Source organism: Scyliorhinus canicula, chromosome 6, assembly GCF_902713615.1.
Source record: "Scyliorhinus canicula chromosome 6, sScyCan1.1, whole genome shotgun sequence".
NCBI lineage: Eukaryota > Metazoa > Chordata > Chondrichthyes > Carcharhiniformes > Scyliorhinidae > Scyliorhinus > Scyliorhinus canicula.
This window is the reverse complement of record NC_052151.1, coordinates 66,978,916-66,997,649: the sequence shown is the minus strand read 5'-3', so window position 1 is coordinate 66,997,649 and position 18,734 is coordinate 66,978,916. Positions and strand designations below refer to the sequence as shown.

The following is an 18,734-nucleotide window of genomic DNA, read 5'->3' as shown; positions in this document are numbered from 1 at the left end:
TCTCACCCCTCACAACCCAAAATGTACAGGGTAGGTGGATTGGCCACAAAATTATCCCTAAATTGGAAAAATGTTTTCAAAAAAGACTACATTTAAAGCAAGAAAAACATCACTCAATGCCTCAATGTTTTTAATTTAGCGGGACAGCGCCACTAATGGCAGGAGCAGGGGGTGCTTTGTGAACGCCGGGGACATCGCCCTCTAATGGCAGGAGCAGGGAGCGGCCTGTGAACGCCCGCGATAGCGCCACGTGCGGTAGGAATGAGAATCTGATTATAAAATGTTCTGCACAACACCGCCCCCTGTGGCAACGCGCAGTGGGCTGGAGAAGGAGAAGCGCTGCTCTTTGACCCCGTTTGCTCAGGAAACAAGATGGAGTCGGGTGGCGCCTGATAGATGTCGGCAGGTTTGCGAGTCCAGGTGAGAAGGGTAAAATTGGATCTCAGGGGGCTGGGGGATGTGGGGCGGTACGAGCCGGTGAATGGGGGCGGGTTGTGGGGAAGAGGCCGCTCCCCTGTCCCCCCCGGTCCGGGAGCAGAGCCGTGCGCTGCAGAAGGTTCAAAATGGCTTTTCCCTCCCAGCTGGAGCCTGAGCTTCAGCTTCTTCAATAAAATAACCAGGGTCTGTGCCCGTGCCGCACGTCCGGGTGGGGAAAACGCCTTGAGCCCTCAATAAGATTCTTGTGGGAAGACATTTGCTTCCTCCTCTCCCAAATACACATGAACATTTTATCTTGTCTGTCGTAGCGTCGACTAATTTCCATTTTAATTTCAGCTGCGATGGCCCAGGCTTGGGTTTGGTGTCAGTTTAGGTGCTGATCGTAAATCACCCCCTGTTCTATTGTAGCCTTCCGCGACGTTGTTCAACAGACCAAAGTTGAAATGCTCACTTACACTACCAATATATAAAATCTCCCAAATGATATTTTTCAAGTAAATCGATTGCGTTTTATTCGTCAGCTCTGATTGCCAGATATGAGTTCACTGAGACTGCATGTCTTCTTTAGCGCTCTATTGACTGTAAATATGATTTTAAAAATCTACATGTATAATTCATAGACTGGCTCATGCCTTTTCTCTAATGAATTGGCAGTCGTGAGCTGGTTGGTGACAGAGACGTTGATAAGCCAGAAGTCCCACCTACAAGTGAAAGCTCATATCTTGAAAATAAATTTGTGTAACAAATGGGAAGGGAGTGATTGTATTAAAAGTATATAATTTTCCCTGCCTTGGGTATCTTTATTTAAAAAAAAAGTAAATTGTGACACACATTGCCTCCATCTACACAGCTGTATAACCGTGTACTTACTATATCACTTTTAAATCAATTTTCTGTCACTCTTTTACAATCTTAATGCATTGAATCTTACTCTGGCCAATTTTGTCCAATAAATTAGTGACTAGTTCATCTTTTGTGTGTTTGTTGGTAAAAATAGTAGGCTGTAAAAATAGTAGGCTGAAAAGCAGTTGTATGAGAATTTTCTTGAATGTTGTATGCAGTCCTTTGCTTACTGAAAATTGGTTATCTGCTGGAATGATGCCTGATGTCTGTGAAAATACTGGTCATGAGCACCATGGAAACATGAGCAACATTCCATGGAGAGGAAACTGTCATCATTATTGGTTAGACCAATAGGAACAACTGCTGCAGGCCAGCAGAAGAAAGTAAGATCAACCAATAAATAACTGATCTGGGCATGTCATGATCAGGAGACAGCAGCATTGAATTACATACTAGACGGAGAACAGCAGCAGGACTGACGTGTGTCACCGTGAGTCAACATTCTCAGCAATCTTCCTGATAAAGTCTTGTTCACAACTTTTGGACAAAAATGTAGAAGCTGCATGAAAGTGTATGAATGTTTTTATTTTTTAAATTTTATTTTAAACAGATATAATGTATAAACCCATAATGTACAGGGTAACACTTGTAGAATTACTTAAATAATAGTAATAAATACCATGTCAGAATCCCAAACTTTAGTGAAAGATAAAGACAGTTTTGCAATGAATGGTGATAGATGTTAAGAAATATAAATGTGAAGTACAATTACAGGTAATGTGTATAAGGTGGTTTCTACTAAAATGTGCATGTCAATAAAATTGTGCAGTGGCAGTTTGACTTGTAGATGGCCATTAATTTCTATTGGACAATACTACTAGGATGTGATTCCATGAATGTAACTCTCCCTTTGACACTTTCTCTATGGCTGTTATTTAGGTGTGAACATTGTCAGTAAGAAGAACAGGCTGTTTAATTGTGGATCATTGCCCAGCCTAATTCTGTTTTCACTACACAAGGCAGTCACATGCATATTAGAGGTGGTCACGAATTGATTTTGCCCACTAAACCCCAAAATCTCCTTAGTTTGTGAAAGTGTTTAATAGAATATTCTGGTTGGTCTTAGCACTACCCCAGTCTGGAGCAAAGTTGAAAAGGACATTTGAAAGCTGAAAAAAGCCAATGAAACCAATCCCTGCTGAAATTCTGAAACATGGCAGAAATATACTCCTGGCACGGCTATTCAACCTCCGATCCATCATTTGGGAAGAAGAGCATATGTCTGGGTTCTCTGGGCCTTATGATCGGGACCATATTGAAGAAGGGCAAAAGACCGATAACAGTAACCACAGAGGTGTCTCCCTGCTCCTTGCCATAAGAAAGATGGTTGCGAGCATCATCCTCCTCGGCCATTCTCCTGGTGGCTGAAGAGCTTTTTCCAGAGTTGCCTGAGTAGGTTTTACCCACCAAGATCAATTCACAATGATCCCAGCCTCCGTCATTGAGCTTCTGTGTGTGCTCACTCAGAAATTGAGCTCCAGGTTTTGATTAAACACTGGATAAAAGCAAATTACTGCAGATGTTGGAATCTGAAACTAAAGAGGAAATGCTGGAAAATCTCAGCAGGTCTGGCAGCATCACTAGGGAGGGAAAAGAGCTAACGTTTCGAGTCTAACCTTTTGTTCTCTTTGGGGACTGCCATTAGCACTTTTTCCCCTTGGTTTCTGTGGCTATTAGCACCGGTTTCCCTGGGTTTCTGTGGCTATGACCTCTTTCATTCTCACTCCACAGTATAAACATTTCCCACCTCCTGTCTTTTAGCTTTGACAAAGGCTCAACTGGACTCAAAACATTAGCTCTTTTCTCTCCCTACAGATGCTGCCAGACCTGCTGAGATTTTCCAGGATTTTCTCTTTGATCAAACACCCTTTCATTATACACTGGGAAAACAGGGGTCCTCTTCTCATCACCTCCCACAGCATAACACCTCCACCGAGCCAAGATGAACGGCAAAATCCTGGAAAATGTGGGTCATTTTCTATATCTTGGGATTCGGTTCTGAAGGCAGCAATAGATAATGAACCCATTGAACTGGCATGGAAGCAAGACATTCCTGATTAGGAGGGACTGCCGAAGAGGAAAATATAAAATTGGGAAATCTTTTTTAAAAAATGGATATCGAAATGATACATATTGAATTCATGTGAAGAAGATAAAAATGTGATAGTTATATACGTACCTTCCATTTAACGCCTCATTGAACAGGAATTGAGGTTACATCCTTTAGAGGAGCATGTTAGCATGGTTGGTTGATCTGTCTACTTTTGTGCTCCAGTTGCTGTATTTCAATATATCAAATTACATTTTAAAGAGTAATCCATTCAGGAAATATACAGTATAGGAGGCCCTACCGCTGGCCCAGATGTTTTGAGTTTGAGTCCAATGTCAGGAGGGAGTCACGTTGGCCACAGAAGCATTCATATCACAATTCAACAGTTGGATAACTCCGGAATCCTGCCACCACTTACCCCACTACTTCCCCATAGGGTAAAGAAAAACTGCATGGGTGTGAAGATGATGTTTAAAAAATATATACAATCTATGCCAATTTTGGCAATCAATTGTACCTTCACTTCATAATCCTATCACGTCGGCAGCACGGTGGCGCAGCGGATAGCACTGCTGCTTCACGGCACCGAGGTCCCAGGTTCGATGCCGGCTCTGGGTCACTTAGTAGAGTTCGCACATTCTTCCTGTGATTGGATGGGTTTCGCCCCCACAACCCAAGATGTGCAGTGTAGATGGATTGGCCATGCTAAATTGCCCCTTAATTGGGAAAAAATTATAACATTTAAAAAAAAACCTGTCACTTATTTTTCATATTTAGTTTAAAATCTTAATCTTATAAATGCACTGTTTGTATAGTTAGTTCTTCCCAAAACACGTCACCCACATCCTTGCATCTGTAAACTGATGGACAATGCAGCAAGCCAAACCCATTGGGTATGGGGTAGCTTTGTATAGTGCACTTTCAGTGATGGCTGAAGAGACCAATCTGTGAGAGGCAAAGTCTACCACAAATTAAGTGGTTTTCAAGTTTTTTGTGGATTGTTATTTTCAGTTTTGGCACCTATTGGTAAACTGCTGTAGCCACTGATCACTGTGGTAGTGCACACTGGCCTGCAGGTGATGTTGCCATTCCCAGGTGTGAAATATGTATATCTAAGGCTTCATGTCACACAAGCAAGCATCCTTGCAGAAGAGCTTTGGGCATCCTACAGGTCTTTTGGCTCCAGCTATCTCGCCATGCAGAAAATCACCTTCCATCTTGTGAATGTGCCCAATTTCAATGGATAATGGATAATTTCTATAAGAAATGCATTAGGATATGAAATACTTGGGGAGAGAGTGAGTTCAATTTGTAGGTTTTTTTATTATTTAGCCAATGTATTTCTCATCAAGTATGCAAAGAACATTATAGCATAGGAACAGGCCTTTCGGCCCACCAAGCCTGCACCGATCCAGATTCCTTATTTAGACGTACTACTTATTACCCAAACGATCTTCAAGCCTCTAATCCCCGCCCCGGCATTAATTGTGGAATGATTTTAACATAACATAAAAAAGCACCATTTTTTCTTTTTATGTAAATTTTGAAAGACCTGATTAAACCTCTAATTGGAATTTCTCCAAGATAATGCTGGAATATTTTTTGAAGTGTTTGGAATGGTCACAAATACTGTTTTCCAGTTGTAAATTCAACTTGTCCGTTGTCCGATTTAATGGAACTGCATTGTACCAGGAGTGGTAGTTTTCACTTAGTACTGTGAACATTGATTTATAATGGAAAATCACCTGAGCAGATCCAAGTGTAACAATTGCAAACCCTCTTTTTTTTATAGTCTGTATGCTGCCTTAGTTGGCAGATACTTGTGATCAAGTTTTGAAATCCTACAGTGTGGTCTGTAGTTATTCCTGTGGTAGACTGTAATGATTCAGCAGCTATTGATCCTTTTTTTTTGCTAAGGGATGGTTTGTTATAATGCTACCAAGTCCATTTCTTCTCATTAATCAATTGACATTTTTTCACCTTGTTTTAACCAAGCTTGATAAGTATTCTCATTTGACATCATGCTCCTTCCAGAAAATGAATCTGGTCATTGTTATAGATTCTTCCCTGTGGTATCCCAAGGTGGTGCAGTGCTCTCAGGTATTTGCTGATTTTACCTGAAAGCGTCACTTTCTTTGCCCCTTTAGTGGGGAATAATTATGGTGGCAAAAAAATCAGGTATGAGGATAAATTGATTGTGGGGGTTATTAGATTCACCCACCCTGCATGCTTAACAAATTGAAGTGATAATGAAGCCGCTTATGGATTTACATCAAATCATAGATGTTAACTTCTGTGTTCCTTTCAAAACTGGTTGTTTTCTGAACCGTTATTTAATGGAATCTACATATCGTAGTGTTTCCCTTCAGTTTCTGTTGAAAAGACTTTAATGAACATTGCTTACAATATGATGTTTTCATTTTAAATCAGTAGTGCTCATCAAATAAGTGGTTCAAGTCCAGTAAAAATTGAAAAACCACAGGGAAATATTGTTTTGCCTCCAGTGTTGTTGCATGACTTGATGGTCACAGTGCTTTGTGCTCCATCTTAGTAAATGGAAACAATTGTTCGCAAGCAAAAAGGATACTATTTAAGCTGACTTTCCGTTCCTAAACGGAATCTAATGACGCCCTCCAAGTTCTTTTGCCTCAGTGCTGCCTGAGGCATTCAATATGAAGGTCACATCTCAGTAATTATTGCAATGCTTGGTATTGACCAATTGAACTCCTTCGAATGGTCAATGCATAATATAGCTTGTTGAAGGTGGTGGAAAGTGATTGCTGAGTGCCCCTACATCTTGTTTGTACTGTTGGTTAATTTAAAGAAGACTATTCCAAACCGGCATACTCTGAAAAGTTATTACAGATGGTGCTATTTTTATGTAATTACGTACATTTACTGTACATGTAGATGTGATTAATTAAAAAAAAATGTAGTTTGAAGTATTCAGATGAAAATGTAATTGCACATTTTTGCTTTCCTATGTGATGTGTTTGACAAAGTGATAATTAATGAAATGTTTACCCCATTTTGGTAAGTGTGGTTTCTATTTGATGCATTAGTTTTTTTCCACAGAAGAGTTAGGACATGTTGATTGTAATGCCCTTGTTGATTGTAATGCCCTTGTTGATTGTAATGCCCTTGTTGATTGTAATGCCCTTGTTGATTGTAATGCCCTTGTTGATTGTAATGCCCTTGTTGATTGTAATGCCCTTGTTGATTGTAATGCCCTTGTTGATTGTAATGCCCTTGTTGATTGTAATGCCCTTGTTGATTGTAATGCCCTTGTTGATTGTAATGCCCTTGTTGATTGTAATGCCCTTGTTGATTGTAATGCCCTTGTTGATTGTAATGCCCTTGTTGAAGGTAGCCTATCGTATTCTTTCTTAAATTGATAATGAGATGGAAGTGAAACGTAACTGTTAAATGATGTAAAGTGGAAATGCAGACCGACCTATTGAATAGCTAGAAACTTCTAATCACGTATCACAGCTTAACTACAGAATTTAACTTTTTTGACAGAAGTAAAGGGAAAAGATTAAAAAGAAAACTGCCGAATTCTTCAAATTGGAGCAAAGCATTTTGTGTGGACCTGCAATAATAAAATTAACCAGGTATGTTGGAACTAACTTCTATCCAATCTGCGTGTTAATAACAGCTCTTCAGTGTCTCTAAAGTAACAGAATGTCTCTGAGCCAAGTATGCAATACGATTATTGTGAAAAGCTCCATTCACTGCATTTTTAGAATGATCCTTTTAAGGTTACTAAGAGTGATGAATCTTTCAAGGTTAATCCCAAACTGAATTTAAAAATGAGGCTACAACACTTGTCATTTGGTGTGTCATTATCACTGAACAGGATTGAGTTTGAGTTAACCATTTTCGTTTTGGAGCAGTCTAACTGTTCCAGATGACTGCATTTTGTTTTTCTCTGTATTCAGAATTACATATAAAGAAGCTGTGTGTTTTTATTTGGCAATTGTAAACCACTGGAGGAGCCAAAGTGCTGCAAAAACTTCCTGAATTGTGATTCAAAGGACATCGTGGTGAATACTGTTTGGGCCTGGTGCTAGCTTTGTTTCACAGCTGTCATACTTGTGTTTTGTCAGTTTATAGTGATGGAGTAATTAAGCCTCCATTTCTTTTCACTGAATTGGGAAAGCCAAAAATCAGGTCTCATCTGTCATTTGTGCAGTAATGTTTATTATTATGCTAAACAAGAGTTATGCAATTTGTTAATTTGGCCATGGTTTGCAATTATAAATGATTACAATTCGCTTCTGAATTTTTAATTCTCTATTTAGCTTTTTCTTAAGAACAATTTAATGCACAATACTGAATTTGAATGTCAAGCTCACTTCCAGTTTTGTTGCTTCTGAAATCTATTTAAAATTCTAAATATTACAAATTTAATAACCTTGCCTGTTTGCTTTTATTCATTCATGAAATGTGAGCATTACCTGGCAAGGCCAAAGTTTGTTGCCCATCTCGACTTACACTTGCAAAGGTGTGACTGTGAGCGACTTTCTTGAATCCCTGCAATTCATGCATTGCAGGTATGCCCCCAATGCTGTTAGAAAGGGTTCCAGGATTTTAACCCAGCAACAGTGCAGAAACCGTAATAACTATTTCAAATCGGGATGCTGTTTGATTTGGGTTTTGCAGGTGGCAGTATGCTCATGTGCTTGCTGCCTTTGTTTCTCCAGGTGGTAGGCGGTCATAGGTTAAGGAAATACTAATATAGGAGCATTGGCGGCTTGCTGCAGTGTATTTTGTACGTACTGATGCCAAGGTGCACCGGTGGTGGGAGGAGTGAATGTTTAAGGTGGTGACTGAATGCTAATCAAGAGGGCTGTTTTGTCCTAGATGTTGTTATGATCCTAGACTAGACCCCAAGGTTTTTGCAAGATCCTGTTGGGTTCCAATAATGTTTTCATATAAAGTAGACAAAGTTTGAGAATCAAGACACTTGCTCAGTGACAGCCACAATATTCCATCAGTTTTGAACAAGCAAAAGTACATTATATTTAAACAATTTTCAATATCTATCTTGCAGCTAATATTCAGGTTTAATGTGAATAAACAAGCAAATTGTGGTGAACACACCACACTGCACAATAAGTGGCAGATGTGACCAAGACAGAGTCCACAGATTTCTCAACAACCCACCCAGAGATCAGTAACACTGAGTCAACCAATCTCTCAGAAATTCTGACTCTCTCATGAGGGATTCCAGTCTTCATCTTCAAAGATCTAACCTGGGACTTCTCTCCAAAGGTTTTTCCCACTCAGTGGCATCAACAATAACCCATCTTGCAGGGTTCCTATCTCATCTCCCCAAATCCTGTTCCTTCCCCTGGATTTCTGACTATGCACCCAAGAGCCAAGTCACAAGAACTACTTCACAAACACAACTTCAGATTTTTGGCTGTGCGAACCGAACATTGCTGCTTCAAAGGGGTACCTTTGCCTCTATGGACCATAGAATGCAGTCACTAACCTTTGGCTGCCTTCTTCATTTAAAATGTGCTCTCTGCAGCCCTTTTCTGATTTTCAGCTTGTTTGCTGTTTTTTGGGACCTTTTCCTAGCCTTGTCCCCTCTGTGGACTCTTGGGACATCTCCGTGTCCCTTTTTTTAGTTGCCCTCTGCACCCGGTCACCTGACTAGCATTTTCACACTTTTATGCACATGTACACTGGAACCAAAGAACATAAAAATGCCAATTTGCGTGTTTGTAGTCTGCTCCCAGTCTGTACATGCGTAATAGCTCCAAGGCCCGTGAGGAGCTGAAGTAACCAACTTCTGCTTTAAATGAGATGAGAATAGTTTTTATAACAATGGTGTTGAACTTTGTTGTTGGAGCTGCACTTGTCCAGGCAAGTGGAACATATTGAACACTGAACTTGTGCTTTGTAGATAGTAGACAGGCTTTTGGGGAGTCACAAGGGAAGCTACTCAGCATAGAATGTTTAGCCTCTGACTTGCTATTGATAAAATGCGATAGGCCAACTGCCAAAATTGGGCATGTCTAAACACTGACTTTTGTCTATTTATCTGACTTGCGCTGCCATTTTGAAAGATTCCTTTACACCATTGTTCTTCCCTGTTGCTATCTGTTGGGAGGCAGACCAAGCAACTCTGAGTTGAAACATGTATGCTCAGCAGCCCAATTTAGCACATTTAAGATGTGGAGATGCCGGTGTTGGACTGGGGCGAGCACAGTAAGAAGTCTTACAACACCAGGATAAAGTCCAACAGGTTTATTTCGAATCACTAGCTTTTGGATCACTGCTACTTCATTCACCTGAGGAAGGAGCAGTGCTCTGAAAGCTAGTGTTTGAAACAAACCTGTTGGGCTTTAACCTGGTGTTGTAGCACATTTAAGGTAAAATAGGGCAGAAGTGGTTGAAGCAAATAATATTCATGTTTTTTCCCATTCCCTCTGTCAATTTAGATATTTTGTTCATGTTTTTATTTAGTTATGATGTTGACTGTGAGATAGTAATCAATTTTGTCAGCAAACAAAAGTTTTAAGTGATCAATATTTGCACTGTTAAATATTAGAAACAAGGTATGGATTTAATTGGGTTTAATTTAGTGTTTTGTGAAGAAAAGGGTACAACTCTAGTTGGATTCATGTTAAACAAAGGTGTTTGCATGTATGGGGGTTTTGGTTTCAGTTCAAAATATGTTTCTATTGTGCTGATAGCATTTTGTGACGTATGAAGTAAATAAGAGATTGGGGGAAATATGCTTTTTTATTTTTAACTGGAAGCCAGAGTAGAAGGGGCTTTGGAAGGAGAGGGGGAACATCTCTCACAGCTTTGCAAGAAGAAATGCCATACAATGGAGTAAGGGGCAAGGAAACGAGTGCCAGAAACCTAAAGTGGGATGTTGTCCTTGAAATCTGTGTACATTTGTAAAGATAAGGGGATTGAATTGATTATAGTCAAAGTTTTCATGTTTAATAGTTTTTCTTTTGGTTAACAGCTAATTGGTATTTCTGTGATTTCTGTTCCTCCTTGTTTTCTTTTTTAAAACGAGTTAAATTTAATTTTATTAATCTTTATTGTCATAAGTAGGCTTACATTGCAGTATAGTTACTGTGAAAAGCTCCTAGTCGCCGCACTCCAGCACCTGTTCGGGTACACTGAGGGAGAATTCAGAATGTCCAATTCACCTAACAGCACGTCTTTCGGGACTAGTGGGAGGAAAGATCAGGGAGTGGGAGCCCAATCAAAAAGGCTGCTTTATATTGGACCGGAGCACATGGAGGAAACCCACGCAGACAGTGGGAGAAGGTGCAGACTCTGCACAGACAGTGACCCATTCAGAAATCGAACCTGGGACCCTGGTGCTGTGAAGCCACAGTGCTAACTACTGTGCTACCGTGCTGCCCAGTCTTCTGAGCCAGGGTTCCATTCGAGGATCTCCCCATTCAGTTATGACATTAACTGGGATCATAATTTAATGATGTATTTTCACTTGTATACAATGCACATGGTGGAGCGGAATTTCCTTTATTTCACTTTAATTTGGGCTCTACTTGGGAGAATTTTGCTTCTCCTAGTTTAAAAATAAAATCACAAGCAGTTAATTTATGTATATTCAGAAGTTGGCTGTTTGAATATTACAGGCCACTGTTAATGATGCATTTAGTCACTAGGTAACATTGTAACGTTTTTATCATGATCATGCCAATATTTGAGCTTTGGAAGTTTAAAGGGCTAGCTTTCCTTTTGATATAAAGAGCCATATTTGCATTAACTCGTGGCTTGTTTCTAGTTGTATATTTTGTACTCAGGCTGGGAATATTTTGCTGTAGAACATAAAAGGGTGTTATTTTAAATGTCTGCATAAGGAGTAAGCTCTACATTTGCATGCACGTTGTTTGCTTTGGTTCAGATAATACACTATGATTCTATGAATCCAGTGTTGCTGTCGAATAGACATTTCTGCTATTTTTTAAAAAAGTATGAAGCAACAAATGTAGCGATCAGAACAGCAATGTCTGCATACTCTTATCTTTCCACAAATAAAGCCAAGGTCTGATCTCTAGTTGAATAGAAAAAAATATTTGAAAGAAATCGCCCAGATTCTACAGTGACCTTGACTAAAGTGTCATTGAGACCTTGCCAGTGCTTATCACCTCTTTTGGCACAATTTATCCAACACCATCTTGGGCTCCCAATTTGTTCAGGTCTCGGCCATTTGCATTAAGCACTACCCATAAGCTTTCTGATGGGTTTGCTCTCCATCAGAAACTGATCTGGACGAGTAATGTAAATACTGTGGCTACAAGAGCAGGTCAGAGACTGGAATTTTGCAGAGTAACTCTCCTCCTGTCTCTCCAAAACCTGTTCACCATAAAAGGCACATGAGTGTGATGGAATACTGTCCCCCTGTTTGGATGAATCCAGCTCCAACAGTGCTTCAGCATGGCACCATCCAATATAAAGCAGCTTTTTTGATTGGGTTCCCACTCCTTGATCTTAACATCCATTACCTCTATTACTGAGGCACAGTGAACACCAAGATGCACTGTAGCAATTCGCCAAGGCTCCTTCGACAGCACCTTCTGAACCTACAACCACTACCACCTAGAAGGCAGAGAGCAGCAGGTGCATGGGAACACCATGCATTGGGCAGCACGGTAGCACAAGTGATTAACACTGTGGCTTCACAGCACCAGGGTCCCAGGTTCGATTCCCTGCTGGGTCACTGTGTGGAGTCTGCACGTTCTCCCCGTGTCTGCGTGGGTTTCCTCCCGGATGCACTGGTTTCCTCCCACAGTCCAAAGACGTGCAGATTAGGTGAATTGGCAATGATAAATTGCCCTTAGTGACCAAAAAAGGTTATATGGGGTTATTGGGTTACGGGGATAGGGTGGAAGTGAGGGCTTAAGTGGGTCAGTGCAGACTCGATGGGCCGAATGGCCTCCTCCTGTACTCTATGTTCTACCACCATCACTACTTGCAAGTTCTCCTCGAGGCCACACACCACCTTGACTTGGAAAAATATCGCTGTTCATTGATTAAGTGTGGCGCAGTGGTTAGCATTGCTGCCTCACAGCACTGAGGCCCCAGGTTCGATCCCAGCCCCAAGTCACTGTCCGTGTGGAGTTTGCACATTCCCCCCGTGTCTGCGTGGGTTTCGCCCCCACAACCCAAATATGTGCAGGGTAGGTGGATTGGCAACCCTAAATTGCTCCTTCATTGGGGAAAAAAAGAACTGGGCACTTTAAAAAACATTTTGGGCAGCACGGTAGCATTCTGGATGGCACAATCGCTTCACAGCTCCAGGGTCCCAGGTTCGATTCCGGCTTGGGTCACTGTCTGTGCAGAGTCTGCACATCCTCCCCGTGTGCGCGTGGGTTTCCTCCGGGTGCTCTGGTTTCCTCCCACAGTCCAAAGATGTGCAGGTTAGGTGGATTGGCCATGCTAAATCGCCCTTAGTGTCCAAAATTGCCCTTAATGTTGGGTGGGGTTAGTGGGTTATGGGGATAGGGTGAAGGTGTTGACCTTGGGTAGGGTGCTCTTTCCAGGAGCCGGTGCAGACTCTATGGGCCGAATGGCCTCCTTCTGCACTGTAAATTCTATGATCTATGATTGTTGTTGGATCAAAATCCTGGGACTGCCTTATTAACAACACTGCGTGGGTGTACCTGTGCCGCAGCCTGCAGCGGTTCAAGGAGGCAGCTCCTGACCACCTTCTCAATGCTGGCCTACCCACCAACTCCCACACCCTGTGAAACATTATATTAAAAAAGTGCATTGAATGTAAATTTTTTGCCCTAATTTACAGCATTTCCCATTACCCAAATCAAGAATTTTGAAAAGAAACGATATGATGTGCAAAAAAACTTTTTCACGCAACAAATGGTTCAGGTCTGGAATACACGACTGATCGTCATGATTTAGATTTATTGTCACGTGTATCGAGGTTCTGCATGCAGTCTAGGCAGATCGTTCTATGCATGAAAACATATGACAGACGATAAATACACACTGTAAATACAGGCATGCAAATCTTTTCTTTAAGCCACCAGGGAAATCTTTTGGCCAAGACCACTGGTCAAAATCCCCTTTGCTTGATTATGTCACTGCTGGAAAGAAAATTTCCAACAACTTCTCAACTGAATCCACAGTGGTAGGTGATATTTGACAGGCTATACCCCTATACCCTGTGGTTGAACCCATGGGTAAACCACCAAGAAAGAGAGCTGCAACAAGCAATCAAACAGTTGAAAAAACAACAAAGCCTGCAAACTGGGTGGAATCCCAGTTGAGACCTTCAAACTGGTGTGCTTTTGCTTCCATCAAGACCCCTTGCGCTCATACTAATGGTTTGGGGGGAAAAATAATTTCCTCTCCTGACTTCAGGAACGCAGAAGTATCTTCAAGAAGGGAGATAAATCATGTTGTGGAAACTATCAAAGTATTTCCCTCTTGTCCCTAGAAGGGAACGTCCTGAACATGCATTCTGTGGAATCGTCTACTTCCTGTGGCTGAGAAATCCTTCGAGAGACAGTATGGCTTTTAACCTTCCAGAGGAACCTCTGACATGGTCCTTATTGCTGTACAAAACCAGGAACTTCGCATTGCATTCGTCAACCTAATCAAAACATTTGACTCAGTAAATCTTGAGGTTCTGTGGAATGTGCTCCAGAGATTTGGATGCCCAAGAAACCTCACAGCAATCCCGCTACTGCTCCATGAGTGGATAATCTGAAACCGATGCACATCTTTTGGGTTGTGGGGCGAGACCCGGGTAGACACGGGGAGAATGTGCAAACTCCACACGGACAGTGACCCAAAGCTGGGATCGAACCTAGGACCTCGGTGGCATGAGGCAGCAGTGCTAACCACTGCATCACCTTCATTGCAGTGTTAATGTAAGCCTACTTGTGACAATAACAAAAGATTATAGATTATAAAAACCAACCTAAGCTGGAATGCGAGAGGCACTGTCATGTCTAGGAATCTTGTGAGTAATGCCTCTTCTCGCTTAAACTACAAATAAAAACAAGGAAATTAGGTGATAAAAGGAGAGTCAAACATGGGCAAATTATGTCATTTATTTGTTGCTGTGAAAATGTTGACGTAGAAAGTGTCATCAGAAATTTATCACAACAGGAAGAAAAGTTAAGTGGATAGGAAGTGCATCCTGCAAGTAATTTAATGTCGCCCAGGGTTCAATCTTAAATTGGCATAATTTCAAGCATGCCAATATAAGATAAGTAGAGCTGTTCAATGAGATTATTTCAAGTACAGTGAAAGCTTTATTAAATGTGATTCTGAGTTCATATTGAAGATAAGCTATCAATTATAAGATTTATCTTTTTCAGGATCTGCACTTTTTAAAAAGGTGACATTTGAAGATCAAAATGGTTCGATCAAACTCGCGATCTCATTCGTCGCGATCAAGGTCTCGTTCTCGCTCCAGCTCTAGGTCAAGATCTCATTCTCGATCACGTTCCAGGAAAAAGAGATATAGGTAATGGTTTTGGATGCAGTTTACTCTTTGATGCGAGATCATAGATTTTATCTCTATAGTAATTTGTTTTTGCAAAATATTTTTTGATGTACTATTCTAGTTTGTATACATAAAGGTGTGGATACTGAGAATAGAATGGCTTTGCATTTTCAGTGCTCAGGATCAGCATGAATACTCTTAAATCAGATACTGTGCATACAGATGTAATTCAAATTTGTGTCTGCTCTTTCCTGCAATGTACAGTATGTCCAGAAGAATATTGCTGACTGAAAAATTTTGCTTGCAGCACAATAATGGAAACATAATCAATAATTGCTTTTAAAAGCAAGGTGCATAAATATTTGAAACAGTAAAATGATGTATGGGGAAACGACAGGAGTATAGAATTTAAAGACGGATAGCTTTTTTCAGGGAATCGGCATTGGCATATGGGACGAATAGTCTGTGATGTAAAATCGGTGATTCCACCAATATTCGCTGCAAATACATGCAAGTCTGTTCATCAGTGGTTCGTGCTCTGGATTCAGACCCTCCAAAAAACGAAGTTTGAGACTGATTTCAGTAAGATGTGTCAGTCTGATCTGATGAGTGGATTCAAATATCGGTCCCTAAGGTGAAAGTCTTCACTTGTGTCATACAGTAACTTTTAAAATTTCAATTCACACAAACTGTTCTTGAAAAATATAATGATTATTTCCTCACATTGCATTTTTTAGAGTTTCAGTTTTTTTCTGTGATTCAGGAATATTTTTTAGGAATCAAAAAAATAAAAATGTAACTATGTCAGAATCCAAACATTTAAATAGTAATTTAAAACTCCTCTGTTTGGTTAAGCACAGCACTAGTATTTTGATATTTTAAATATTTGTTTCGTATCCAAAGCACCCAGGTTTTTGCACTGTTACATTTGGTCAGAGGCATGTGTTGTACTAAGTCGTTCTACTAGCTTTAAAAACATGGGGTATCTGCATCGAGACATCCATACATTTTGTTTTTGTTAATTGTGTGAACATGAGTAGTATGGCATTCCTTACGTTAGATTTGCAATTGCTAACGTTTTTGTTGAATATTGTAATTTGAAGTATTACGCAAGTGCTGATTGATTAAATTTGACTACATTTATACTCTGATTAGGCAATGCAATAAGGAAGCTCCTTTAGCAATTACACCAGAATGTAATTTTTTTTCATAGCTTTATTAAAGTTCACAGATTATATAATTATGTGTGCAGTACATAATTTCCAGGATTGAAGGATAAATAGCACAGCGACTTGTGTTAAATGTTTGAAACATTTTTTAAACAGTCAATTCTTTGCAAAGTATAACCATGTTTGATCTTCACCACCTCAATCATTATTTTCAAGGCATCATACCCAATAGTTATATGAAAGGGCAAGAATAATAATGGTCATACTAGAAGCGAGCATTTGGTGGCATGAAAAGCCTCCAGCCGGGTGAGGTTTGTATTATTGGGTTTGCCTTTCTTTGAAAGTGTTTAAGCATGTAGAAACACGGATATTTTGTTTGTGTAGTTGTTCAGGATGAAAAACTGGTTCAATTTCTGTGACAAATCCAGTAACTTAGGTCTCAGTCAGCTGCCTTTCTCCTGTCTGTTTTTTTTTCCAGAAGTTGGATTTTGAAGATTGAGTGGGTTGAGTAGAATCCATCATAAAGACAAAAAGCGACTTGCATTTATATAGCATCCTATCACGTCTCTCAAACATCTTAAAGCACTTCATTTCAATGAACCACTTTTTGAAGTGCAGTGACTTCTAGGCAAATACAGCATCCTTTTTGTGCACAAGATCCCAGAAACCGCAGTGAGATGAATGGTAGTTAATCTGATAGGCCAAATTATTATGCAGTCTGTGGAACGAATGAGCCTGATGGTTTGAAAACAGTATGCTATTAAAACAAAATATATTCTTTGATTTAAAAGTCATCTTGTATTATTTTCTCTAATACATATATATTTGTTTTTGAATGTGTTAATTTATTTGAGTTGCTTTTTCAGGACAAGAAAAGTAATTTTTTTTTAAAGAACATTTTGGTTGCTGGTAGTATGTTGAATGATTGTTTACCTGAATGATTTAGCTGCTGTTCATCAAATTTCTCTGCAGTAAAACTGATTAAGAACTTTCTCTGTACATTAATGTGTTTCTGTGACCGTTAATATTTGCAGCTTTTAATTGAGTTAAAAGGGGACATTTTTTAAACTCTTAAATGAGCTTAATTTCTTTAAATTCATTATACTGTAATGGAAAACTTATTGTTTTATAATTAACATTTTCTTTTTGTGATCTGGACTTTATGTGGAAAAGATAGTGCTTTTATTGTGACACTCTTTCTGTGCATTCTCCCAGTTCTAGATCTCGTTCCAGATCCTACTCTCGATCTCGCAGTAGAGATCGCAACTATTCAAGAGATTATCGGGATTATCGTGGTAACAGAGGAATGAGACGCCCATATGGCTATCGTGGAAGAGGAAGAGGATATTATCAAGGAGGGCCACGATATTATCGAGGAGGCTACAGACTTAACTGGCAGAATCGAAGACAGTCTCGTAGTCCACGGCGAGGACGTTCCAGGTCAAGAACACCAAAACGTAGATCAATATCTCAACGTTCCAGGAGTCGATCTCGACAATCGCACCGATCTTCCTCTGCTCGATCGCGTGGCTCATCGTCTTCCCGTTCCTCGTCTCGCCACAGTCGATCCCCAGTGACTTCAAAACGACGGAGGTCCCTGGACAAACGTGCAAAGAAAACTGAGGGCACAGTTTCCCAGGATGAACCTGGAAAGATCAAGCCAACGGAAAAGGATTTAAAATGTGAATCTGAATCCACTAAGATGCACGGTGAGTTTCGTAAAACTCCTCCAATTCGAGGCGAAAGCTGGGCAGGACTTTCGACCTACAATGACAATAGTCCAAGATCTCATCACAGTCTCTCTTCACTTCCCAGTCCAACTAGCCTCAGCCCAACACGTTCTGTTCCTTCCCATCACAGTTTGTTGCAGGCTGCGCCACCTAGGCTGAGCTCATCACAGACCAGCCCACCGTCCTCCAGTTTGCAACACAGCCCTGAACAACATAGCTCCTCTGGGCATAGCGCATCACAATACAGCCCTTCTCAGTGTAGCCCAATACGAAAAAGCCCTATGAAGAAAAGCCCTACAAAGGTTGTTTCAACACAACACAGTATTCCAAGGGAAGAAGCTCGGTTGAAACTGTCTGCATTTTCTGGTGATACTGTGGATCAAGAGCTCCCTAAAGCCAAGTACCTGAAAAGGTAACTGTATTTCTAAAATAGCTTTCTGGAGGCAATTATTGTCCTCAGCAGTAGTTTAAAAGATAAATAATACTATTTGAGTATATGAATCTTCAATTTTTTTTTAGAACCGAGCAACTGCATAAAAATTACAAAGTGAGCTTGGAATTTGCCAGCCCCACCCCCAGGGAGAGAGAGAATTGGCACTCTCCTCACGGTCCCTCGCTTTGCCAGATGGACTCGAGGGAGAGGGAGGTGGCACCTGAGGCAATATGAAATAAAGGGGTTGCATGAACTGAGATCGTGGAGCATATATGTGCAAATCATTGATGCTGGGGAGGACAAATTACTAAAAGTGGCTATAAAGATTAGGAATGCGCTGACTAAGCGAGTGGTGGAGGCAGATTCAATTGTGATTTTCAAAAGAATTGAATAAACACCTGAAGAGAGAAAGTTTGCGAGGTTACAAGGGAGTGGCAGTAGCTGAGTTGCTCTTGTGCAACTCTAACCCCTCAGTTTGTTCTGCCATTGACCTCACTGGAATTCATACTAAACTTGATTCGCTAAGTGTTAATAT

At 40.5% G+C, this 18,734-nt stretch overlaps 1 protein-coding gene across 5 annotated transcripts in view; it reads left to right on the top strand.

Moving 5' to 3' along the window:
- Positions 1-311: 311 nt before the first annotated feature.
- The window catches only part of LOC119967207 (bcl-2-associated transcription factor 1-like), a 56,699-nt gene continuing 38,276 nt past the window's right edge, over positions 312-18,734 (top strand). For 3 of the 5 annotated variants that reach the window (XM_038799428.1, XM_038799427.1, XM_038799424.1), the window contains exons 1-4: positions 312-420; positions 6,914-7,005; positions 14,740-14,888; positions 17,252-18,178. In XM_038799428.1, the coding sequence (XP_038655356.1) occupies positions 14,779-14,888; positions 17,252-18,178 (1,037 nt within the window). In that variant the 5' untranslated portion in view covers positions 312-420; positions 6,914-7,005; positions 14,740-14,778. Of the gene's footprint in view, positions 421-3,564; positions 3,586-6,913; positions 7,006-14,739; positions 14,889-17,251; positions 18,179-18,734 lie in introns of those variants that run through there. The other 2 variants (XM_038799425.1, XM_038799426.1) reach the window with 2 other exon arrangements.